The sequence below is a fragment of the Pituophis catenifer genome, unplaced genomic scaffold (assembly GCF_029215685.1).
Source record: "Pituophis catenifer annectens isolate HBS135680 unplaced genomic scaffold, rPitCat1.0.hap2 SCAF_6, whole genome shotgun sequence".
NCBI classification, from domain to species: domain Eukaryota; kingdom Metazoa; phylum Chordata; class Lepidosauria; order Squamata; family Colubridae; genus Pituophis; species Pituophis catenifer.
In genome coordinates, this window is record NW_027256886.1 from 3,410,537 (window position 1) to 3,436,561 (window position 26,025).

The following is a 26,025-nucleotide window of genomic DNA, read 5'->3' on the forward strand; positions in this document are numbered from 1 at the left end:
AATAAAAGGTAAGAATAATGCGGGGGGGGGCAGAACCGGTTCGGTGACATCATATCGTCACCGCTACCAGCTCGGCGGAACCGGGAGGAACCAGGAGGAACCCACCACTGTTCTGAAGTCACATATTATCTAAAACGGTTGCATTAAACAACTGTTTATCTTATATTATTGAAAGACAAGAAGGGCCTTTTAGTGAGTTTCTTAAACATTTAATAATCAGTTAATAATCACATAACATAATGCTAGATTTCTTTCATTTGTCAACAACAGTAGGATTCATAAGAACTGAAAGAACAGGAATCTCTGAAGGGAGATCTCTAGAAAATGTGGCTTTTCCTATCTAAACTTTTTTAAACTTGATTTTTATTAGTAATAGTTTCTCTTTGAATGTTGATGACCTCAGGTATTGTATCTTCAAATGGTCACACCTGGAAGCAGCAACGACACATTGGTAATGTCTGCTTGCGGTTGCTGGGAATGGGGGAAAAAAACATTGAGCACCAAATTGAAGATCTAGCCAAGCAGCTTGTAGAAATTTTTGCACATACAAAAGGTAAGTAATATTTGTAGTGAAAGGGCTCAGAGAGCAAATAAGGTGTACTGGAAAAGAAAGCAAGATTGAGCTCACTCATGCTGGGAGGGATAGCATACACAGAGTGAAATACGTTCAGTAGCCAACTAAAAAGAGCCTTGGTAGTACAGTGGTCTAAGGTACCCTGTTATTAAGACCAGCTGCCTGCAATTACTGCAGGTTCGAATCTCGCCAAGGCTCAAGGTTGACTCAGCCTTCCATCCTTTCTAAGGTAGGTAAATTGAGGACCCAGTTGTGGGGGCAATAAGCTGACTTTGTATAAATATACAAAAGGATGAAGGCTATTGCTGAGCACATTGTAAGCCGCCCTGAGTCTCCGGAGAAGGGCGGCATATAAATCAAATTTAAAAAACAAAAACAAAAACAAAAAAAACAGAATTCCTTTTTTTTTTAAACAAACAATTCATAATTAATCAGTGTAATCTCTGGGTACAAAATTTTTGTGTCGTCATATTCAACATTTATTATCATTTTCTTAGTACATATTTATCTTTCTTTTTACATTTAAATTTAATATATTGCAACATATTTTCCCATGTTTCTTATTTTTACATTGTCTATTATCTATATTCAGTCTCTATCCATTGATAAAATTGCCCCCATATGTTGTAATACTCCGATTCTTCCTTCCCTCTGATTGCTAATGTTAATCTACTCATTTCTGCACATTCTAATATTTTCTTAATTAGTTCTCCCTTTGTAGGAATTTTTTTTCTGCTTTCCAATTTTGTGCAAATACCATTCTTGCTGCGGTTATTACATATATAATCAAATATGTATTTTTTTACTGAATTTCTCTGTGGTAAGATACCCAACATTCTTTTTTTATTTTTAAATGGAGCCTGAGATCAAGAGAATAAGCAGAGAACAGTCATAAATGGCATATCGGTTCAAGAAGCTGAATTGTGAAATATAAAAACAGCAGCATCAGTAGCAGTAGCTTCTTAAATTTCATGCAAGTAGACAAGCAATACCATAAACTCAGTTGGTCCATCTTTCTTTCCTATTTTTTGTCTGGACTTTGTAATCTGAAAACCAGACTGTTTTAAGTTGCAACATTTGTTGTAGAGCATTAGAACCACTGTACCTTGTAAGATCCAAATATGTCATTTTTCCCTTTTCTTTTAACCTCGCCCCATTCATAAGTTCACTCACCAGGCAGTCAAATTTCACAGCTACTCTGAAGATCTCTAAAGGTTTTACATAATTGTAATTCCATGTATTCAAGAGAGTGGAGTTTGGTCAAACCCAGTGTCCACTAATGGGCTTTGCTGAGGCTGCAAGCTTGATCTTCCTTCCTTGGGTCCTGGAGTTCTACTCATGAGGTAACTGCAGGATCCCTCCAGTTTCTGTTGGTTTGCTTGTGAGGATCTACCATCCGAGATACACATGAGTTATCTCTTCAGCTTTTCTTTGTCCAGAAAACTCTGCAGGTCATTCATCTTTTCTCATCCACAGCATTGTCTCCGTTCTTTGGATACGCATTAGTCTGCTATTTTCTCCATGCCTTGTGTTCTGAACTTACAGGACGTTTTGTGTGTGTGTGTGTGTGTGTGTGTGTGTGTGTGTGTGATTGTGTATTAGAACACCATCTTGCCCTATCATGTGATGGCATATTATTATTATTTTCTGAACTCTGAGAAGATGGATAGGATAGTATCCTTTCTCACTTGTAGTGTGGACCACTGATTTTGATGTTACAAGGTCTGGGTGGAGATGTGACGAGCTGGATCTATGAGACTGTTAATGCCTCCCTGTGTGATGGGAAATTGCCAGCAGTTCTGAAGGAGTGTTTTGAAAAAAAAAAAAACCATTTGTGGATTCTGCAAGCCTAGATAACTATTCTCCTCCATCCCCTTTTGGGAAAGTCAGTCTAAGAGATTCGGGACACGAGAACCATTTGGATTTCTGAAATAATTTACTGTTGGTAGAACAAAGGAATAAAACCTTGAAAACCCATCAGCATATTTCTGTAGCTCAGCTTCTACCTAATGTAATTCATTCAGAATTACTCTGAGCTGCTTTTTCATACTTTCCCCCTTTCTCTGTAGTAAGGGAATTGTTTCTGTAACTGGCTTCCTGCCTTCTGCAGTGCCTTCTCTTCCCTCTCCCTGTGTTCCCAGGGACTCTCACCACACTTTCGTCTCACAATTTCTCCCCTTACACTTAGCTTTTCAACCCACTACAGATTAGACAGAGAGCCATGACCACCACCACTCTTCTGAGGTCAAGAGGCAAGTCTAGCTTTAAAAGAACTGAGGAGGCAGACTCTCATTGTCCTGTTCAATAGCTGAGTATGAAATCACATCTTGTTGTGACTCCGACCCCCCTCACAGAGGGAGAGGACTCAGAAGGTGAAGGAGAGGATTTGGCAAAGCCTCCCTCTCCAGGACCCTCCTCTCTGGCAATGCCTCAGGTTTCCTCTGAAGGCCAAGAGATATGCCAGGAGCAAGGCACTTCGGAGCAGCCGCAGATAGAGAGCGAGGGGGATGAGTTTTGGCTGGATCCCAGACAGCGTCAGAAGGATAAGCGTGCACAGCAGAGAAAGAGGTGTGGGCAGGCCAGAGATTGAGCTGAGTCACTGGACCACACCCCACAAGGGATAAAAGGGTATGTGTCGGCTATTCAGGCCTTGTGACGGACAAATTGAAAAGCTCGGAAGTCATATCGTGTTTCTAGAACCCTGTTAGAATCTCTTTTTGGATTTCTTTGGACTGGACTTTGACAATTCTTTGCTTTGTGGAATTAATTTGGTATATCGGTCTAAGGAGAAAAAACCTCCCTTAGTGAGTAAAATCTCTTGGCAGGCAGTTCATGGGTCACTGCCAAGACTGTTATCTTAAAGGAATTCCTGACTGTTTGATTCATTAACTCCTGGCTGTCTGTTTGTTTGTGTGCGTGTGGTTCTGTGGGCGTGGCTTGGTGGGCATGGCAGGGGAAGGATACTGTAAAATCTCCATTCCCACCCCACTCCAGAGGAAGGTTACTGCAAAATCCCCATTTCCTCCTGATCAGCTGGGACTCAGGAGGCAGAGAATAGATGTGGGTGGGGCCAGTCAGAATTTTTCTATCAGTTCTCCGAACTACTCAAAAGTTCCGCTACTGGTTCTCCAGAATTGGTCAGAACCTGCTGAAACCCACTTCTGGTGTAAGGGAAGCAAAATATGTCTTTTCCTTTTCAATCAAAGACTGATGAAGCAGAACATAGTTCAGAAAGACAATGCATGTCTAGAAATTTCAGGTGAGAGTGAAAATTGGTGTATTTAATTTGATTTTCCATAAAAAATAAATTGCCAAAAGATCCCAATATTCCTGAAATCCCACTACAAGTTTTCAGTATTGACAGAAGAAATCTAATTATTCTTAATGTCTTTTTATCTTCAGGGCAGCCTTTTGATCCTTCATTGCCATTGATCAATTCAGTTGCTAATGTGGTGTGTAGTTTGAGCTTTGGGCACCAGTTTGATCTTGAAGATAAAAACTTCCAGAAGTTAGTTGAAGAAGCTAACGTCATTGACAAAAGATCTGGAGGATTTTTTCATCTGGTGAGTTATCTTGCCTATTGAAGTAACCAGACCAAACCATTCCCATTTTGAAAAACTTTTGACTACATCACACAAAACTTATCCTGCTACTTTTTAAATCCATATTTTAGATTTTCAGCATATTTTGAAGATAAATTAAATCAGAGCTTGGAATTCACAAAACAAATTACGCCTTAAGAAATCTAGCCAAACTTTCTATGTTGTATCAATATACAATTACAGTATTTCTATATGTCTAGGGACCTGGTGTTAGATCCCTGACGTGATCCTGCCATTCATATGGAGGGAGGAGGAAGCATGGGGATAAGCTGTATTTTATAACTTTTTTCCTGGCACCTAAGTGCCCTGCAATATTCTCACCTTTTGGGAATGAAATGTGGAGGGAGGGCCATGTGGATTGTGTCAGTTGGTTGAAAGTGGAAGAAAACCATGGGAACGGATCCTTATCTGGCTATCAGGAAGGCCGTTACAATAAACATCTCCACACCTGTAGATTGGCTGAAATCCACATTCGAACTGGAGGGATGGATTCTAGAGCCCTATTTCTAACTGTGCAGTTTGGGGGGGATTTAGAGTCTGCTTTCCCTGGTTTGCTATCACTTCTTCTCAATAAAAGATTCCTTTTGAAATACTATGTTTCAAGAGTCTATACCAGGGGTGAAATGCTCCCAGTTCGCACCGGCTTGGGCGAGTAGGTAGCGATGGTGGCGGGCAGTTCGGAGAACCAGTAACAAAAATCCCTGCCCACGCCCCCACGCCCAGCTGAATCGTCTGATCATCAGAGCCTTTTTTTCTTTTAAATGGCTCTGAGAGCCCAGCTCTGACGATCCCAGCTCTGACAATCTCAGCTGTTGCCTGCTAATCAGTAGCAAAAATCCCTCCCCCTCCCCCCCTCAGCTTGCTTACCTTAGCTGCTGATCACAACGCCTTGCTGTAATCTCTGCAATCCATTGCATCAGCAAGCAACTGAATCTCCCTGCCTGCAATCAAGCAGGCAGAGAGTTGTGGACTTCAACTCTCTGCCTGCTTGATTGCTTGATGGTTGAAGGTTGAAGTCCACAAGTCTTAAAGTTGCCAAGGTTGGAGACCCCTGTTCTATTGGGTAAGTTTTTTTCCCCTTTGGGAGCTTTAAAAAAAATAGTTAATTGGGGTTTTTTTTTAGTTGTTCTTTTTTTAGACCTAGCCATTTAAAGTTTAGGAAGTTTTAAATTTAGCTGCTTTTATATAAAAATAAAATAAAAATAATATTTGTGCAGCTTTCTGAGATTTTGTGTGTTTCTGTAGTGTTTCACTCTACACAAACACACAAAATCTCACAGAGCTGTATGTGGAATTTTGTGTGTGTAAAGTGTGAAACTTGTTTTTTTGGACTTTTTGTGGCTGTGTGAGGTCCCTGCTTGTTGCAGTCTATACTTTCTTGGGAAAGGAGGAAAGGCAGATCCTTACACCTGGTTATCTTTCTGACCAGCTGCTCAGAGTAGAATTTGTCCAGCCCCTGGGAGTTGATGGGGAGACCATATCATGGGTGTCAATGTCTAGGGACAGTCAATGAGAGGAGCTTGGATGAGGAATTTGGAATTGTCAGCTGCTTAATATATTGAAACTTTGTAAAATCTTTGTGCTTCTGAAGAGCAAAAGGCTAAAAAGCAAATAGATAACTTCAGTGTAATCAAATCATGGTAATCATGACATATGAATTCTGCCACTAGGTTTATTTTATTTATTTTATTTTGTTGAGTACATATTAGATAATATATATAAGGATAAGCATGAATTGAATACATAAAATGAATACTAATTAAAGGGAACATTAGGACAGAGATGGTAGGCATACTGGTGCTCTTATGCACGCCCCTTACAGACTTCTTAGGAATGGGGTGAGGTCTACAGTAGACAATCTAAGGTTAAAGTTTTGTGGGTTTGGGGAAGAAACCACAGAGTCAGGTAGTGCATTCCAGGTGTTGACAATTTTGTTAGTGAAGTCGTATTTTCTGCAATCAAGTTTGGATCGGTTTACTATGAGTTTGTCTATTGTGTACTTGTGTATTGTTGTGGTTGAAGCTGAAGTAGTCATTGACAGGTAGGTAGGACATTGTAGCAGATGATTTTTGAGCTATGTTTAGATCATACCGAAGGTGGCATAGTTCTAAATTTTCTAAACCCAGAATTTCAATTCTGGTGGCATAAGGTATTTTTTTTGCAAGCAGAGGAGTGGAGGACTCTTCTCGTGAAATATTTCTGGACGTGCTCAATTTTATTAATGTCCGATATGCAGTGTGGGTTCCAGACAGATGAGCTGTATTCGAGAATTGGTCTAGCAAATGTTTTGTATGCTCTGGTTAGTTCTGTAATTTTTTTTTAAATTTTTAAAAATATTTTATTATAACACAATAAAACAATAACATTGGTTAGTAATGTAATATTACCGGAGAAGAAGCTTACTAAGTTCTTTTAGATAGCAATGAAATTTTGCTTTCTCTCTTTTTTTTTAGATGTTTGAGGCAGTCCCATGGTTGATGAAACGTCTTCCAGGGCCCCATCAGAAGGCGTTGAATGCTGCAGAGTTTATCCTTTCATTCGCAAGACAGCAAATAGAGAAGCACAGACAGCATTATTCCCTGCATGAACCAGAGGATTTCATAGATTACTACCTCCTTGAAATGGAAAAGGTATTCTGTGTATCTCTTTCTTTTATATCCGTTCAATTAAAATACATGCCATAATGATGTAGGCATTCAGAATCATGCAGTTGTTAAATATAGTCAGAAGATACGTAACTGAGATGATGAGATTGGTATGTCTGTTTTAGCTCAGTTTAGTTCAGATTGATGGTTTAGAGCAGGACTGTCAAACTCCCGGCCCGTGGGCCAGATGCGTCATGCGCTGGCCATGGCCATACCTGGTTTAGCGAAGGGGAAAAAAGTCCCAATATGTCACCGTGACAACGTGAGTTTGACACCCCTGGTTTAGAGTTTATGCTCTGCAAAACAGGTGTAACTTTCACTACCTAACAATGAATTTACCAAACCCCTCTGCCATCCACTTGAGATCCAACAGAAGCATTAGCCACAACAGAGGTGGGTTTCAGCAGGTTCTGACCAGTTCTGGAGAACCGGTAGCAGAAATTGTGAGTAGTTCAGAGAACCGGTAGTAAAAATTCTGACTGGCCCCGTCCCCATCTATTATCTGCCTCTCAAGTCCCAGCTGATTGGGAGGAAATGGGGATTTTGCAATAAATCCCCTGGATTGGGGAGGGAATGGAGATTTTACAGTATCCTTCCCCTGGAGTGGGCCACGCGCACGCTCTTCTGCGCTTGCACAGAAGCGTTCTGATGACATCAGGATCAGTGGGCGGAGCCTCCCGCTGATTTTCCTACTGGTTCTATAGCACCAGTGTGAACCCGGGGGCAACCCACCACTGCTTCAAGACCATAGATTATCTACACACTAGAAACCAGTTAATTAAAAACGAAAGGGATTACAAAAGCCTGATTAAAATGAGAAAAACAATAGTTTTGCTTAGGCAAGTTTAGACAAATTTTTCCAAACTAGAAGGAATGTGCAGAGACTGTGCAGGAAATATGCATTGTAGAGATTAAGATTTCACTTGCTAATAACACTAGGAAATCTGGAAGATAGCTGAGTATTTATCCTAAATTAATTTTCTTTTTTAAACATCAGAGCAAGAATGACTCCAACTCTACTTATAATGAAGAAAACCTGGCTTGTTGTCTTCTTGATTTTTTTATCGCTGGAACAAACACAACCATCTCTAGCCTGAATTGGGCACTACTCACCTTGGTAAATCATCCAGAAATCCAAGGTGAGAAATTTTTTTGGAAGTAGGAGCAAGGACTAGTCTCAGGCTCTAAAGCACACATGATTTCTTTGATATCTATTGAATGATAAACTTAAATTATTCTTCAATTTTCCTGTGTTGATTCAGTAGCTCAGCAGAGTAAAAGAAACCAGAGACTGTAAATATACTTTTTCAATACCTATAATCCAATGTTGAAATCAGTTCAATTCTGAAAGATGTAATGAACTTGAACTACAGAGCCTTGGTAGTACAGTGGTCTAAAGCACCCTGTTATTAAGACCAGCTGCCTGCAATTACTGCAGGTTTGAATCTCGCCAGGCTCAAGGTTGACTCAGCCTTCCATCCTTTCTAAGGTAGGTAAATTGAGGACCCAGTTTGTGGGGGCAATAAGCTGACTTTGTATAAATATACAAAGGGATGAAGGCTTTACTTAACGCATTGTAAGCCGCCCTGAGTCTCCGGAGAAGGGCAGCATATAAATCAAATTTAAAAAATATATATGCAGATCTCTCTATTTTATATTCTCTTTATACTTTACATAAATGACCTTTGCGATCATATTATAAGCAGCTGCGTCCTCTTTGCTGATGACGTAAAACGATTCAACACCATCGACAATGCTGCTACCCTACAAAGTGACCTTGACTATGTATCAGAATGGTCAAACATTTGGCAACTCCAAATCTCAGCCAACAAATGCCTTACACATTGGCAAAAGAACCAAAACAAAACAGAACACCAAATGCAAGCTGGGTGAATATGACCTCGTAGACGACCCTCACTCTGTCAAGGACTTTGGAGTACTCATCTCAAATGATCTAAGCGCCAGAGCTCACTTTAACAGCATTGCTAAAAAGGCATCAAGAGTATTAACCTAATCTTGTGAAGCGTCTTCTCCAGTTTCATTGTACTGCTAATTAGGGCATACAAAACATTTGCTAGACCAATTCTTGAATACAGCTCATCTGTCTGGAATCCGCACTGTATATTGGACATTAATACAATTGAGTGAGTCCAGAGGTATTTCACGAGAAGAGTCCTCCACCCCTCCGCTCACAACAGAATACCTTATGCCACCAGGCTTGAAATGTTGGGTTTAGACAACCTAGAACTATGCTGCCTATGGTCTGACCTAAGTGTAGTACACAAAATTATCTGCTACAACGTCAATGACTACTTCAGCTTCAACCGCAACAATAAATGAGCTCACAATAGATACAAACTCAAGGTAAACCGCTCCAAACTTGATTGCAGAAAATATGACTTCAGCAACAGAGTGGTCAATGCCTGGAATGCACTACCTGACTCTGTGGTTACTTCCACAAACCCCCAAAACTTTAACCTTAAACTGTTTACTGTTGACCTCACCCCATTCCTAAGAGGTCTGTAAGAAGTGTGCATAAGTGCACCAGCGTGCCTACAATCCCTGTCCTACTGTTCTCATTTATTTGTACCCATTTGCTGTGTTCATATCCATGAACTCCTGGGAAATAAGTACTGGGTCTGTGAAGGATTAGTTAATTGTTATTCAACCTGATGTATCATTCAAAACAGATTTCCCTTCTTTCCTTCCAGAAAAAATCCACAAGGAGATTGAAGATGTCTTTGGTTCCTCTGGATCAATCTCCTATCGAGATCGAAAGGCGCTGCCTTATACCAATGCTGTCATTCATGAGATTCTGCGTGCAAAGTATAACATATTAATAGCCCTTCCCAGACAGAGCACAAAAAATGTGAAGATGGGAAATTTCCATATTCCAAAGGTAGAAAAAAATGTGAACAGACCACACCTCAATATTGCAATGAAGATGGAAAAACACAAGATAGCACTTGCAGAAATGACTCTGCTCGGGACTTCCCCATGGACAGTGCAATATCAAATAGGAAAAATAATATAAATAAGATATACTGACGTAGGCTTTAATGGCCAGTATCTGTTGGGCATCAGGGTTTAGTGACCATGGTTTAGACAACAGATTTCCTGACATTTTGCCAGCAACTGTGGCTATGGAGGATATATGATGGCAGAAATATTGCATTAATGTAGAAACAAAGGAACAAAATGAGTTTTATTAAATAATTCCAATCATGTTTTAAAAACTTATTTGTACAATATGTGCATTTCCCACCAATAGCAGTCTATCCATACCAGGGATGGGTTCTACTTACCTTTACTACCGGTTTGCAACGGGGCCGCGCGCAGAAGCGTTCTGATGATGTCAGGGTCGATGGGCGGAGCCTCCCACTGTTTTTACGACCGGTTCTATAGAACCGGTCTGATCCAGAGGCAACCCACCACTGATCCTCCATACATTAAATTATTCCTAGCCTTTCTCTCTGATGACAGGATAAGTCCCACTCTTAGTTTCTGTGCTTTTCTTGGAATTGTCAATCCATTTACAAGTCAGTCTTAGCACCTGGTGACTACAGGGACAAATCCATGAAGGGTTTTTTTTGGCAACATCTTCAGAAGTGTTTCGCCAGGTCGCTCCTCAAGGATGTTTTGGATTTATGTAATCTAGGACTGAGCCAAGTCTCCTAGCTGGTTTTTATGCTTAAAGGAGGGGATCTCCCCATTGCTGACTCAGCACCTTTAACTAGATACCACATGAGCTCCCTATCTGCTTCTCCTCCAGTTCCCTCGTTCTGCTGGAATGTAATTTGAGAGGAGATGCATTGCCATGCTGTAATCCTCCCAGGGACAAGTTAGAATAGTAAAAAAATTATGAAACTCCTTCTTTCTTTTTAGAGGGGGTGGGTGGGGAGAAGCCAAACTTCAGATCAGTTATTGCCTTCCAAAGGAGCTTGCAGAAGGGGGAAAAAACATAGTGGGTAGATAAAGATATGCTCCAAGAAATGTTTTTCACAAATATATTCAACTACTCCTGCTATGAAACAGCCCTGTTTTAGCCTATTTTTTTCCCCCTTTCAGGGAACAATTATTCTTCCAGATCTACGCTCTGTTCTTCTAGATCCTGAAGAATGGGAGACACCTGAAGAATTCAACCCAAATCACTTTTTAGACAAAGACGGGAATTTTAGGTTTCGAGAAGCATTTCTTCCATTTGGAGTAGGTAAGTCAAATTATTCAAGTTTGTAATTTAAAGATTTCTTTCTTGCTTGTGGGTTTCAAGTCTGTCAATCTGTTTTTCGGGCAATTTATAACTGTTCTTCTTTTCATCGGTTCACCATTATTTTATTTATTTATTTTATTTATTTTATTTTGTAGTGTACATATTAGATAATATATATAAGTATAAACATGAACTAAATACATAAAATGAATACAAATAAAGGGAACATTAGGACAGGGACGGTAGGCACGCTGGTGCTCTTATGCACGTCCCTTACAGACCTCTTAGGAATGGGGTGAAGTCGACAGTAGACAGTCTAAGGTTAAAGTTTTGGGGATTTGGGGAAGAAATCACAGAGTCAGGTAGTGCATTCTAGGCATATTGACTACTCTGTTGCTGAAGTCGTATTTTCTGCAATCGAGTTTGGAGTGGATCACTTTAAGTTTGTATCTATTGTGTGCTCATGTATTGTTGTGGTTGAAGCTGAAGTACTCATTGACAGGTAGGACATTGTAGCGGATAATTTTATGAGCTACGCTTAGGTCAGACCGAAGGCGGCCTAGTTCTAAGTTTTCTAAGCCCAGAATTTCAAGTCAGGTGGCATAAGGTCTTTTATTGCAAGCAGAGGAGTGGAGGACTCTTCTTGTGAAATATCTCTGGATATGGGGAGTCTTAGTTAGACAAAGAAATTAGTTTTCCCACCCTTCCTCTTTGTATTCCCTTGCTTTTAAAACAGGTTCTTTTCAGGTTCAAAGAAAATTTTCTCATCATTCTAAAAAGTTTCCTCCCCACAGATAAAATCTGATTGCTTGGGTGGAAGAATTAAGCTTGCCTTGTCAATGTTGGTAGGGATGATATTTTCCCCTTGGTAGTTCCTTGATTAGGATATTATTTATTTATTTCTTGATTGTTTGTCTGGGGTAGCTCCTGGTGTTAATCCTTGCTTATCTGGGTGTTGATTGCTGACAAGGTGATGCTTTGGTCTATCTGTTTCCTTTAATCGTCTCTTTTGAATGGTGTGGAAATGTTTTTTATCCCTGTGTGCCTGTTGATGTATCTGAGTACCAAGCTTCCATGACTACTCTAGCATTTTTGGATTTAGCTTGGTCTTGGATACTCACAATTTCTCTGTTAAACTATGTTTAGGTCTGCCCGTGTGTTGTGAAATTAAGCAGTTTTCATTGTGTCTTGTAATTATTAGTAGGTGTTCATGGATGTGCTCAGTTGTCTTCTGCCTATTTGCTATTTATATATCTGCCTCTTATGTATTTTACCCAATAGACAATAATGCCTGCTGCTCATATGTCAGATATTGCCTGCATATGATGCACCAGAGATTAGAAGGGGTTAAGTCTTTACAGACATCACATGTGACTATATCCGTCAATGAACTCTCTTATTGGACTCTTACTTAGAAACCACTTGGATATCTTCCTCCTTTTTCTCTCTTCTCATCTATCTCTCAGCGAGACAACACGTGAACTTCTCTCTCCTCTCAACATCTGAGTCATACAGTTAGGGTAAAAATATAACAGGACACCCTGTTCATTATCGTATGCATGTATATATTTGTAAATAATAAAAACAACCTTTTGAACCTGAAGCTGTATTGACCAAATAACTTCTTCATAGAACCAAATGAGCACGACCGTCAATGTATATCTGATATCATATGTTATTGTTGCAATATTTTCAGGATCAGACTCAATAAATCTAGTAAGAGTTAAAAGTTCAAATATATCTCTCTTTATTTACACTAGGCATTCTATATTCACTGAATATTCACAGATAGAAGCAAGGAATGGGTGCGTGCAGCTCCTTATATATACAATGGGTGGAGCTAGGTATGGGAGTGGTAAAGTATGAATACATTAAGAAGTGAAGAATAAATTAACCCCTGATATCCCGTTCATATATTATTTACATATTAGAGAATAAGGCATTTACATGTGACAGTTATTTTACATAAGAAACTTCTAGATGTCCAAATGTCTCCTTATATACAGGTGGCAGATAGACAAAAAAAAATCATTCTTCTTTCTGATTTGGATTATATTCTGTGGAAGTCCGGGGGGGAGGGGTGGGTTAGGGGGGGTTAGGGAGGTTAGGGAGGGTTGGGGGGGGAAATGGGGAGAAAATGTAATTGTAAAACTTTTCCAATAAAAAAAAAAAGAATAAAAAGAAAAAAAAATCATTCTTGAGATCAGTTAAAAACGACTCCCGTCCATTACTTTACTTTGCCACACATTGTAAAAGGGGGAAAGCCTCCTTAGCAATTAATTGGGAGCTGTATATGTCCTTCTGGAACCGATTACTGCCCACTTTCTTCTCTTCCCATGTCTTTTCTATAGGACGGCGAATCTGCTTGGCAGAAAAGCTGGCCAGATTTGAGATCTTCATCTTCCTAACCAATTTACTGAGGGCCTTCAGGTTCCAGCTGCCTGAAGGAATGAAAGAGATTGATGAAACACCTGTAGCATCTATGGTGCTGCACCCGCAACCTTATAAAATCTGTGCTGTTCCCCACCGTGCATCATTATAAAATGTAAAATGTATTATAAAGCTTTCCTTCTTAATTGGATATCTTGTCATGAATTTCATTCAGCTTACTCTGTTCTAAAGCTTCTTTCTTCTTCTTCTTTCTTCTTCTTTCTTCTAATTAAGATTGGTTAATGCTAGAGCCAGATTCAAAGATAAGTTTGACAATATCTTTAAAATAAAGAAGACAATGCCATAACTTTGTATGGCAGGATAGCCAGGAAAGACCCCTCTGATGAATCCATCTTTTTTCCCCCTCTTTCTATTTAGTCATTTAATTCTTGTCTTTGTCTTATTTCCTTTCAAAATAATACGGTAATAAAAAGAACCCCACCTTAACAGCAGATCAAGTTAAAAAACTTTTATTTTCTGTAAAAATAAAGTATTTTGCATCCAATTTACTTGTTTGCAATTTTGTTTGCTTTTCTCTAGGAAAAAAAAAAAGATGGGTTGCATATTCAATTGCCAAAGGAAAAGAGAAGAGTACATTTATATAATTTTTTATTTATCATGTTCCTTCAAAAGGCAAAAATGGGCCTTTCCTGGCAAAGTGTACTTTCACTAAGCAGCAACCATCACCTAGGTCTTTCCACATATTTTGTACTAGCATTCTCACCGACCCATTGCCCTCTTCCATAATGTTTTTATTCTTCGATCTATGCTTCAGCTCTGGGTTTCCCTGGAATTTTCCCATCTATGTCTTATCCTGGCCCAACCTTGCTTTATTCCTTAAACACAAAGAATTGATCAAAGCTGCGCAGTCAAATAAAAAATATACACGACAGCAAAGTAAAATATAATTTAATATTTTACATATTATTATAATATATTTGATGTTTTGAATTTTAAGTAAAGTTTTGAAGTGATTATTTTAATACGTGTTAAAATGTTTGTAAGAAAATATATAATTTAATTGTAAATTTTTTTTAATTTTTTTACTACTTAACCCCCCATCCCCTGCTTGTCCGCTATTTTTTGGAAGCAGACCTGGCAACCCTAGGGGTGGGAATGGAGATTTTGCAGTATCCTTCCCTGCCATGCCCACCAAGCCACGCCCATAGAACCCGTAGGGAAAAATTTTAGATTTCACCCCTGAACTAGTATTTTGCAAGCATAGCCCTTTTTTTATCTATTGCCTTGGCATTAAGGAATGTCCCCTCTTTCTAAGGGGCCTTAAACAAAAGAAGATCTATTCTAACACAGCATTGTTACATATTGATATGCTTCAGCATGTCTTTTCTCCAACTGTCTTAAAGCAGAATAATGTCTAACAAATTTAACAGAGTAACACAGCTGGAAGAGACCCTGCAGGTCATTCAGTCCAACCCCCTGCCTAAACAAAATTGAATCTTCACTTATATGCATTTCTAACCTATATACCTACATACTATTTTATTTTTGAATTTTCTTATATCCTATATCAGTGACCATATTGTATGCTTGCAGCTGTATTTGACCGTTTCCATGCACATTCCATCATCCTGAAAATAAATTATCTGCAAAGACATCATCCTTATATCTTCTAGGAGCCTTGGTGGCTCAGCAGACTAAAGCACTGTTAAGTAATACCAGCTGCCTGCAATTACTGCAAGTTCAAATCTCACCAGGCTCAAGGTTGACTCAGCCTTCCATCCTTTCGAGGTAGGTAAAATGAGGACTTGGTTTGTGGGGGCAATAAGCTGGCTTTGTATAAAAAAGAACACCGCTTGGGGGGGCCGAAAGCCCTACTAAGCAGGTATATTGGGGTGATCCACCCTGGATCACCCCAATGATGCCCTTGAAGTGATGTCCCGGTGCCTAGAGGCTGTGCGGATCTGGATGGGGAGAAACAGACTCAGACTCAACCCATCCAAGACCGAGTGGCTGTGGTTTCCGACGTCCCGATATAGTCAGTTGGTGCCATCACTGACTATTGGGGGTGAGTCATTGGCCCCCACAGATAGGGCTTGCAACTTGTGTGTCCTTCTGGACTCATGGTTGTCTTTAGAAGAGCATTTGACAGCTGTGGCCAGGAGGATGTTTTATCAGGTCCGCCTAATTCGCCAGTTGTGTCCCTTTCTGGATCGGGACTCATTACGTATGGTCACTCATGCCTTTGTCACCTCACACCTGAACTACAGTAATGCTCTCTACATGGGGCTCCCCTTGAGGAGCACCCGGAGGCTCCAGCTGGTCCAGAACGCAGCCGCACGGGTGGTTATGGGAGCGACGTGGCGCTCCCATGTGACTCCCCTCCTGCGCGAGCTGCATTGGCTCCCGGTGGTCTTCCGGATACGCTTCAAGGTTTTGGTCACCACCTTTAGAGCACTCCATGGCTTAGGACCAGGGTACTTATGAGACCGCCTTCTGCCACCAGTAGCCTCTCACCGACCAGTACGCTCCCATAGAGAGGGGCTCCTCAGGGTGTCGTTGGCCAAACAGTTTGACTGGCGGTCCCCAGGGGGAGAGCCTTCTCTGTAGGGGCACCTGCCATCTGGAATGAGCTCCCCCCGGAGATACGGAGGATCCCAGATTTACGCATGTTCCGCCGCGCCCTCAAAACATTTTTATTCCAGCAGGCTGGTCTGGCTTGACTCTCCCTTGTAATTTGCTTTTAAGTTTTATACAAATTGGGTGTTTTTAAATTCGTTTTTTGGGCCAAAATTATTTAATATACTTTTAAATGGTTTTTAACTTTTGTATGATGTACTTTTATCTTGTGGCTGTTCACCGCCCTGAGTCCTTCAGGAGTAGGGCGGTATATAAATTAAATAAAAAAATAAAATATATACAAAAGTATGAAGACTATTGCTTAATGCATTGTAAGCCGCCCTGAGTCTCCGGAAAAGGGTGTCATATAAATCGAACCAATAAATAAATAAATAAATAAATAAATAAATAAATAAATAAATAAATAAATAAATAAATTCCTTTTTTCTCTCAATTAACCATTTGCTGTGTGTTGTGGCTCCGTTACCTGAGCCTGTGTTATCGGTAGGAGAGGACTCCAAGAATGAAGGAGAGGAGTTGGCAAAGGTTGCTGAAGGTCAAGAGATAGGCCCGGGGCCAAGCACGTCCACGCAGCCACAGGTGGACAGTAACGAGGAAGATGAGTCGTGGCTGGATCCTCGGCAGCATCGCAGAGATAAGCGCGTGCAACAGAAGAAGAGGCATGCCAGGGATTAGGCTGAGTCATTGGACCACACCCCACAGGGTATAAAAGAGGGTGTGGTGGCTGGTTCAGCTCTGTGACAAGCAAAAAACGGATATCGGACGACCTTCTTTGTATTTACTGGACTTTGTTGATTATTGTGTATTGGCTTTGTTCCCGGACGAAGGGAGAAACTCCCCCCTCGTGAGTAAAGAATACCTGGCAGCCAGCCACTGGGTTGCTGCCAATTCTGATACCAGATAAAACTGTTGTCGGCTGAGTTCTTTAACTGTTGCCTGTCTGTGGGGGTGCGTGTGTGAGACGGGGACAGAACACTGTGCTGGATGTTTTCTTTCAGATCACTGTCTGAGCTTCCTTTCTTGCTAGAAAAAAACTATGCAGATATTGCCAATCTTGGGAGGGGAAGGCAGTGACTGCTTTACTGCTCATCAGGCATGTAACTATAGTATCGATTAGCTACCTGAGGTCCCAGCTAAACAAAATTCAACAATATAATGTAAGTTTGCATTAGATAAAAATCAGAAAAAAATCACCCTTCCTTCTTGGGTCTTTCTAAAATATTCACATATTAAGAAAATGTATAATTAAATTTGAAAGAGACAGTACTTGGAAAATGCACTGTACTTGTAGGGAAATGGAGAAGGGGAGAGGAGTAGGAGAAAGGGAAGGAGAGGGAAATGGAGAAAAGGAGAGAGGAGAAGGGAGAGAAGGAGAAGGAAATGGAGGAGAGGAGAAGGGAAGGGAGAGAAGGAGAAGGAAAGAGACTGGAAGAGATGGAACTGTCGTTATGAAATGGAAAATGTTACGTATTATAAAGGAAAATGTATAATAAAAACATTAAAAATATATATTCACATATTGTGCATTTGATTAGTTGGAGTGTTTTGGGACCAAGGGGTCCTTGGTGCTCCCTGAGCTTGGCTGTTTTCTTGCAGAAATTTCATTATCCAAAATTGGTAACATCAACACTGCATTCGTTGCGGTTTCTTAGTGTGGTATTGTAAATTCTACCTATTTGGTTAGTTTTGTGTTTCAGCTTGTAGAACCCCAAAAAGGGCTGAGCAGGCACACACAACACAGCTAATTAAGCTCATTACTGACATTATCCATTTTCTGCCTTTCCCAAATACACTGAACCAGAAGATAATGAATGTGAAGGAGTGGGGTGAGCCCACCCGCAGCCACAGAAGCTCCTTGGAGAAATGTGGGGCGGTCACTCCTTCTGAGCCCCAGAGACAGAGTAGGGTAGTGCTGAAGGTGTGGGATCTGAGGCATCTCCTGCCAGGGGGACTTTCGGCCACGGCCACTTTTCAGTCTTCCTCAGAAGGTTGTTGCTGAGGTTAAAATGAAGGGAGGATCCTTAGGAAACCTCCTAGGAAAACAAAAAATCTGAGAGATTGATATTGTTTTCTATTTCTGATATTGTGGCTTTCTATTTCCTGCCTTGCATATGAAGTTCTACAGAGTGGAGAGCAATCTGGTGAGGCCAGTGGTAAAATGTAAAATTTGTTACTAATGGTTCTGTGGACGTGGCTTGGTGTGTGTGTGTGGGGTAATGTGACTGGGTGGGCATGGCCAACTTTTTTTTTTACTTTTTTTTTTTTTACTTTTAAAAGCATTTTTTCTATAACCTCTTCAGCCAAAAAAATGTTTTTAAAAGTAAAAAAAAAAAAGCCTCTGATGATCGTGCGGCTCAGCTAGGCATGGGGGGGGGGCGCAGGGATTTTTGCTACCAGTTCTCCGAACCACTTGCCGTCATCACTACCGTATCGGGCAATCCAGTCCGAACGGGGAGCATTTCACCCCTGGGTGAGGCTCTGGAAGATGATCTATTATTATTTATTTTGTTGATTTTATTATTCATATTTCTATGCCGCCCACTCTCTGAGGACTCTGGGCGTCTTACAGCAAAGACAGAATACTAAATAGCATATTGCCCCCAACAATTTGGGTCCTCATTTTACCCACCTTGGAAGGATGAAAGGCTGAGTCAACCTTGAGCCGATGAGATTTGATCCGCTGATTTGCTGAACTAGCAGTCAGCTGAAGTAGTTGCAGTACTGCACTCTAACCACTGCGCCACTTCGGCTCTTATAGATAGATGATGGGTGGATAGATAGATAGATAGATAGATAGATAGATAGATAGATAGATAGATAGATTTTATTTATTTTATTATTCATATTTCTATGCCGCCCACTCTCCAAGGATTCTGGGTGGCTTACACCAAAGACAGTATACTAAATAGCATATTACCCCTAACAATCTGGTCCTCATTTTACCCACCTCGGAAGGATGGAAGGCTGAGTCAACCTTGAGCCGGTGAGATTTGATCTGCTGATCTGCTGAACTAGCAGTCAGCTGAAGTAGCTGCAGTACAGCACACTGCGCCACCTCGGTTCAATAACAATTTATGTTATTTATGTCATTTATGTTACGTGGTTGTGTTGCGTTGCGTTGCGTTGCGTTGCAATGCCATGCCAGTTGACAAGTGCCCAACTTGAGATCACGTGACCAGGATGCTGCAAGATTAAGGAACAGAACAGAACAGAACAGAACAGAACAGAACAGAACAGAACAGAACAGAACAGAATAGAATAGAATAGAATAGAATAGAATCGCATCGCATCGCATCGCATCGCATCGAATAGAATAGAATAGAACAGAATAGAATAGAATAACAGAGTTGAAAGGGACCTTGGAGGTCTTCTAGTCCAACCCCCTGCCCAGGCAGGAAACCCTACACCACTTCAGACAAATGGTTATCCAACATCTTCTTAAAAATTTCCAGCGTTGGAGCATTCACAACTTCTGCAGGCAAGTTGTTCCACTGATTAATTGTTCTAACGGTCCGGAAATTTATCCTTAGTTCTAAATTGCTTCTGTCCTGGATTAGTTTCCACCCATTGTTTTTTGCCCTGCTTTCAGGTGCTTTGGAGAATAGCTGGACTCCCTCTTCTTTATGGCAGTCCCTGAGATATTGGAAGACTGCTATTATGTCTCCCCTAGTCCTTCTTTTCATTAAACTAAACATACCCAGTTCCTGCAACCATTCTTCATGTGTTTTAGCCTCCAGTCCCCTAATCATCTTTGTTGCTCTTCTCTGCGCTTTGAATTTTATTAGAATTTGCACTTTGAATTTGACTGGAATTTGACTTCCATTGTGAGTGAAAGTTGTTTCTCATTATTTAGGAGGCCAGCTCAATTGGACTAAAGATCAATTTCAGACACTGCCTGAGAATAATGGACCAAATCTGGACTTCACTCTTACAACAATTAATGTTATGGCACCATTAGAGAGACATTTAGAAACCCACACAATCGGTCGTAGAAATCTAGATTACACTGGTGCCATTGGAGGAAAATTGATGTAGAGACCTATTTGTACACCATAAAGTAGTTGTGCCATTACTTTAGTAACAAAAAGATTTAAGGTATATTTCTTTGCCAGATGATATCAGATCATTACTTGATTGATTGTAGGTTTATGCTTTCTAAATCCTGCTTGCTCTTCTGCTAACAAATAAGCAGACCAGTGGTAGGTTTCAAAACTTTTTACTACCAGTTCTGTGGGTGTGGCTTGGTGGGTGTGGCATGGCTTGGTGGGCATGGCTTGGTGGGCATGGCAGGGGAAGGATACTGTAAAATCTCCATTTCCTCCTGGTCAGCTGGGACTTGGGAGGCAGAGTATAGATGGGGGCGGGGCCAGTCAGAATATTTACTACTCCGAACTACTCAAAATTTCCGCTACCGGTTCTCCAGAACTGGTCAGAACCTGCTGAAACCCACCTCTGAAGCAGACAATCAAATTGTTTGCATGCTTTAACTTCCACGATTGGCTTATCTCTGAGTAAGAAATCCTTCGGTTTAGTTTGCTAAGGATCTCACTGTTGTTTCTGTTATTACTGCGCTCTGTGCCTGCTCTACATCCTGATGTCTAAGCTATATGGAGTCAACCTTGCTTTGTTTGACAGAGACTCAATAAGCCTTAGTTACTCCCACAGCTCTCTCATTGCTAACATTACCTACCTTTTGTAGATATCTACAAGCTGTTGGGCTCCATCTTTGATTTGATACTCAATCTTTTTATTCCCTATTCCCAGTTGCCGCAGTGAAACATTACCAACCTGTCGATGCCACTTCCAGGCACGACCATTTGAAAATACAATACCTGAAGACATCAATAAGAAATTAACAATGATTATATTCATTTTTGTTAGTTAAAAAAAGACAAATTAGCATGGTAGAAGAAACCACGTCTCTGGCAGATCATGCATGCTTATATACTGTATATCTGGTATGAGGTTAGGTCCTACAAACAATCCAGTTCTTCGGATTGAGGGAAATAGCACTAGCAATAGCACTTATATAGACCTATATACCATTTCATAGTGCTTTACTGCCCTCTCTAAATGGCTTACAAAGTCAGCATAATTCCCCCAACAATCTGGGTTCTCATTTTACCGACCTTGGAAGGATGGAAGGCTGAGTCAACCTTGAGACAGTCAGGATCAAACTGCCAAATTGCTGGCAGCCGACCGTCAGCAGAAGTAGCCTGCAGTTCTGCATTCTAACCACTGTGTCATCACGGCTCTTTATAGCTTTATAATAATCGATCTGCCGCTTAACATTACTGTTTTCTACTAGAATTTCTACAAGCTTTTCTTGAGGGCTTTTGAGGTTTGACACCCTGCACTGTTTGCCATGTTTTAATGTGTTTGGAATGTTTTTTTTTTTTTGGTTATTAAATCTTATCTATTACTGTGAACTGCTGAGAGGCTTCTCTAATTTTTCCTTTTCTATTAGATATATAGTTTCTTTCCACAAATACTGAAGTACCTCCCTGGCCCTTACCAGGAGGCCTTGGCTGCCTCAGAAATGATGATTTCCTTTATAAAGCAGGAAATAGAGAAACACAAGGAATCCAGCTCCCGGCATGAGCCGCAGGATTTCATTGATTACTATCTTCTTCAGATGGAGAAGGTATTGGGTTTACTGGGGTTCAATACATGGGCAAGGAGTTATTACATTCCTGGCTTGAAGTAAAGAAGAGGAGACACTGATATTGTCTTCATTGGTGTTGTTTCTTTTTCATTCAACTCCCATTCTGAATTTAGCCCATGCTAAATTCCGTTTGTTTCTAAATAAGAACTATATTGTTCACACGCAATCTTAGACAGTCTTAGGGGTTCTTTGTTGAAGGAATTAGAAATATTTCCATTTGTCATCCTCTCATGTTTGCCTATCACTTCTCTCCCCCTTTTCTAAAGAAATTCCATTAGGAATGAAAGTAATTAACAGGAATTTTGGATTGATTCATACTTAAATGAATACTTCCCCTGAAATGATTGGGAAAAGGACAGATACTTTCACAGACTTGACCATAAGTAAAAATGTAAAACAGTTTGAAACCAGGAAAAAAGTGCCCCTCTCCCATGTTTTCAGAAAAAAGATTTGAGTTTTTAGAAGCAATTTGGATCAATTTGAAGTTACTTTGCACCAGGTAACTTTATCAGTCTTGAGTGTACCATTGGTCTGGTCATTATTTTCAAGATATACAATTCAGTGGTGAAATCCAATTTTTTTTACTACCAGTGCTGTGGGCGTGGCTTGGTGGGCGTGGTGTAGCTTGGTGGGCGTCATCATCTCCCATGATGATGTGGCAGGTGGGCGGGGCCTCCTGCCAGTTTTACTACCAGTTCTACAGAACCGGACAGAACCGGGAGCAACCCACCACTGGTTTGGTGTTTCCTTCATCTCTGCACTCCCAAAGTTTCCTTCATCTCTGCACTCCCAAAGTACCCAAAGTGCACTCCCAGAGTTGTGTGCCTTTCTGGCATGGAGGGAAATGCCTAGGAGCTTGGTGGGCGTGGCAGGGGAAGGATACTGCAAAATTCTCATTCCCTCCCCACTCCTGGGGGAAGGATATTGCAAAAACTCCATTCCCACCCCACTCTGGGAGCAGCCAGATGTGGTATTTGCCAGTTCTCTGTACTACTCAAAATTTCCACTACTGGTTCTCTGAACTACTCAAAATTTCCGCTACCAGTTCTCCAAACTACTTAAAATTTCCGCTACCGGTTCTCCGAACTACTCAAAATTTCTGCTACCAGTTCTCCGAACTACTCAAAATTTCTGCTACTGGTTCTCCGAACTACTCAAAATTTCCGCTACCGGTTCTCCAGAACCAGTTGGATTTCACTCCTGATACAGTCTTTAGGAATGAGGTAATGGTTAGGAATGTTTCACCCTTTATCAAGTTATCATCAGTAAGTAATAATATCTATGGGTGTTGTAGGTTTCTGGTTACAGTGTCCAAACTAAGTATAAAGAACAATGGTGAGAGGCCAGACCATTTGTGGATGGGAAAAGAAATAGGTCATGTGGTACTTGATCAAATGCTTTTTCTAGTTCTGTGGCTGTGATACATATGATGGTTTGTTTCTCAAATTCCTTCTCCATCAATAGGCAGGTGACACATACTGTATCATTTTTCTTACAATTTTTCATGAAATTGCACTGGATTGGTGCAAGGTTGATGTTGTCTCACAAGAATCTAGTACAGGTCCTCAATTTACAATCATTATTAAGCCCAACAATTCTTTCACTAAGTAATGCAATGGTTAAGACAATTTTGCCCCATTTTGGCCCAATCTTGGAAGGATGGAAGGCTGAATCAACCTTGAGCCAGTGAGAATCGAACTGCTGGCACTCATAGAATGCAATACTGCATTCTAACCACTGTGCCACCATGGCTTTGTCCAAATACTAGCTCACATGCCATCTCTTTACATTAATCCATGCTTGGGAAAAGTTGATCTTCATCCACAAAGAGACAGAATAGTCTGTACACTTTTTTTCAATCTTGCTGTGTTAAATTAAAATCTTTACAGACAAAATAGACTAAAGGTGGCTGATTGTTCAAAATCATAAGATTCTATTATTCTGAATGTTACAGCTATTCAGGAAGCAGTGATAAGTTTACCCCTCCTGCGCGAGCTGCACTGGCTCCCAGTGGTCTTCCGGGTGCGATTCAAGGTGTTGGTTACCACCTTTAAAGCGCTCCATGGCATAGGACCCGGGTACCTTCGAGACAGACTTCTGCCACCAATAGCCTCCCACCGACCAGTCCGCTCCCACAGAGAGGGTCTCCTCAGGGTGCCATCGGCCAAGTTATGTCGGCTGGCGACACCCAAGGGGAGGGCCTTCTCTGTGGGAGCCCCAGCCCTGTGGAATGAACTGCCCCCGGAAATATGTAAGATCTCTGACCTCCGGGTGTTTCGCTGCGCACTGAAGACCCTGTTGTTCCGCCAGGCCGGACTATCAACATAATAATTTTAAATTGGGGTATTTTAAATTTCTGGGATTTTAATTGGAGCCTAATTATTTAATGATTTTAAATTTTAATCGTTGTTTTGTTTTGTGTTTTTAAATAGGCTGTACACCGCCCTGAGTCCTTTGGGAGAAGGGTGGTATAGAAATAAAATTATTATTATTATTATTATTATTATTATTATTATTATTATTATTATTATTATTATTATTATTATTATTATTATTATTTAATCTTTAGTGAGATTCACAGCCTTTGAGGCTGGTTAATAGCTCAGCAGCTCGAGTCCTAACCAAGGACCTAGGAACTGTTAAGGTATCGTCGGAGGATGTAAGCTGTTCCGAGTAAGGTGGTTTTTTGTAGAGTCAAAATGTTCAAGTCTGGCAAATTTAGAATTTCTAAATAGCGGGGTAGTCCTTTGGGTATTGCTCCAAGGGCTCCAATTACAATCGGGACAACACACGATTATTATTATTATTATTATTTATTGGTTAATCTTTAGTGAGATTCACAGCCTTTGAGGATGGTTAATAGCTCAGCAGCTCGAGTCCTAACCAAGGACCTAGGAACTGTTAAGGTATCGTCGGAGGATGTAAGCTGTTCCGAGTAAGGTGGTTTTTTGTAGAGTCAATATGTTCAAGTCCGGCAAATTTAGAATTTCTAAATAGCGGGGTAGCCCTTTGGGTATTGCTCCGAGGGCTCCAATTACAATCGGGACAACACACGATTTCTTTTTCCACAGTCGCTCCACTTCAATTTGTAAGTCCCGGTACTTTGTGATTTTTTCTTGCTGCTTATCTTCAATTCGTGCATCACCAGGTATTGCAATGTCAATGAACCATACTTTTTTCTTTTCAACTATTGATATGTCAGGTGTGTTGTGGACCAAGTGCCTGTCAGTCTGAATCCTAAAGTCCCACAAGATCTTGAGTTTCTCATTCTCTAAAACTTTCTCAACCTGATGTTCCCAGTGGTTTTTGCTGTACTCAAATCCAAACTTCTGGCACAATTTCCAGTGAATGATTTTAGCAACACGGTCATGGCGTTGTAGGTAGTCAGTTTGTGAAATTTTGCTGCACCCACTGATCAGGTTGTTGTTGTTGTTGTTGTTGTTGTTGTTGTTGTTGTTGTTGTTATTATTATTATTATTATTATTATTATTATTATTATTATTATTATTACTATCATAAGATGTTGCATTGCTTCCTAAAGCATCTTGCCATAGCACCCTGCTCGCAGAGCTGGCCATAAAGATTGATGCTGATTTGATGCTCAGATCTTAGATTATCTTGGCCTCTTATACTTTCTAATACACTCATCTGTAATGCAAAATCATTTACCTGACACTATGCCATAAATCTAAACTTGCCTATCTTTTTCTTTCAACATACCTCGGCTCCTCTTGCTGACCTTTCTTCCATTCTCAGATCCACCTGCATTTCTTCTAGAAGCTTAGACATGCCTTTTCCATCCATACATTATAAGAGAGCCAAAATAGCAGCAGCCCCACCCACCACAAATTCCCCACCCCTAAACCACCCAAACATCCACACAACAGACCAAGTAATGCTGTCCAACAGCTCACTGACGGTGGCCCTTTAGTTCATTGTTGAGTGCAATTATAGCTCTGGGATAAAAACTATTCAGAAAACGTGTGGTCCGAATTTTAATTGTTCTGTCTCTTCTGCCAGAAGGCAACAGCCCAAAAAGATTGTAAGCAGAATGGGAAGAACCTCTGAGAATGTTGTGCAACTTTCTCAAAGAACGAGATTCGAAGATGTCGTCCAGGGCTGGTAGCTGGAGCCCGATGATATTCTGGGCAGTTTTAATGATTCTCTGTAGAGCTTTTTTGTCTGCTACAAAGCTGCTCCCATACCATGCAAGAATTAAGTATTGTCTGCTTGTTTCTGCTTGTTTATCCTTTTTTTTTTAATTTCAAGTTTTTTACTTTATATTATTTATACATATCAAT

General features: G+C 40.6%; 1 protein-coding gene across 1 annotated transcript; it reads left to right on the forward strand.

Moving 5' to 3' along the window:
• Positions 1–393: 393 nt before the first annotated feature.
• Positions 394–13,573, forward strand: LOC139318676 (cytochrome P450 2J5-like). Its single transcript, XM_070946250.1, has 7 exons — positions 394–553; positions 3,977–4,137; positions 6,630–6,806; positions 7,819–7,960; positions 9,533–9,720; positions 10,890–11,031; positions 13,383–13,573. The coding sequence occupies exons 1-7, from the start codon at positions 394–396 to the stop codon at positions 13,571–13,573; spliced, it is 1,161 nt and encodes a 386-aa protein (XP_070802351.1).
• Positions 13,574–26,025: the final 12,452 nt, after the last annotated feature.

Excerpts from the sequence above, each read along its gene's own strand:
- LOC139318676 (XM_070946250.1), top strand. The coding sequence starts at position 394 with ATGACCTCAGGTATTGTATCTTCAAATGGTCACACCTGGAAGCAGCAA. Across the intron at positions 4,138-6,629 it reads CTGGAGGATTTTTTCATCTG|ATGTTTGAGGCAGTCCCATG; the intron begins GTGAGTTATCTT and ends CTTTTTTTTTAG. Across the intron at positions 6,807-7,818 it reads ACCTCCTTGAAATGGAAAAG|AGCAAGAATGACTCCAACTC; the intron begins GTATTCTGTGTA and ends TTTAAACATCAG.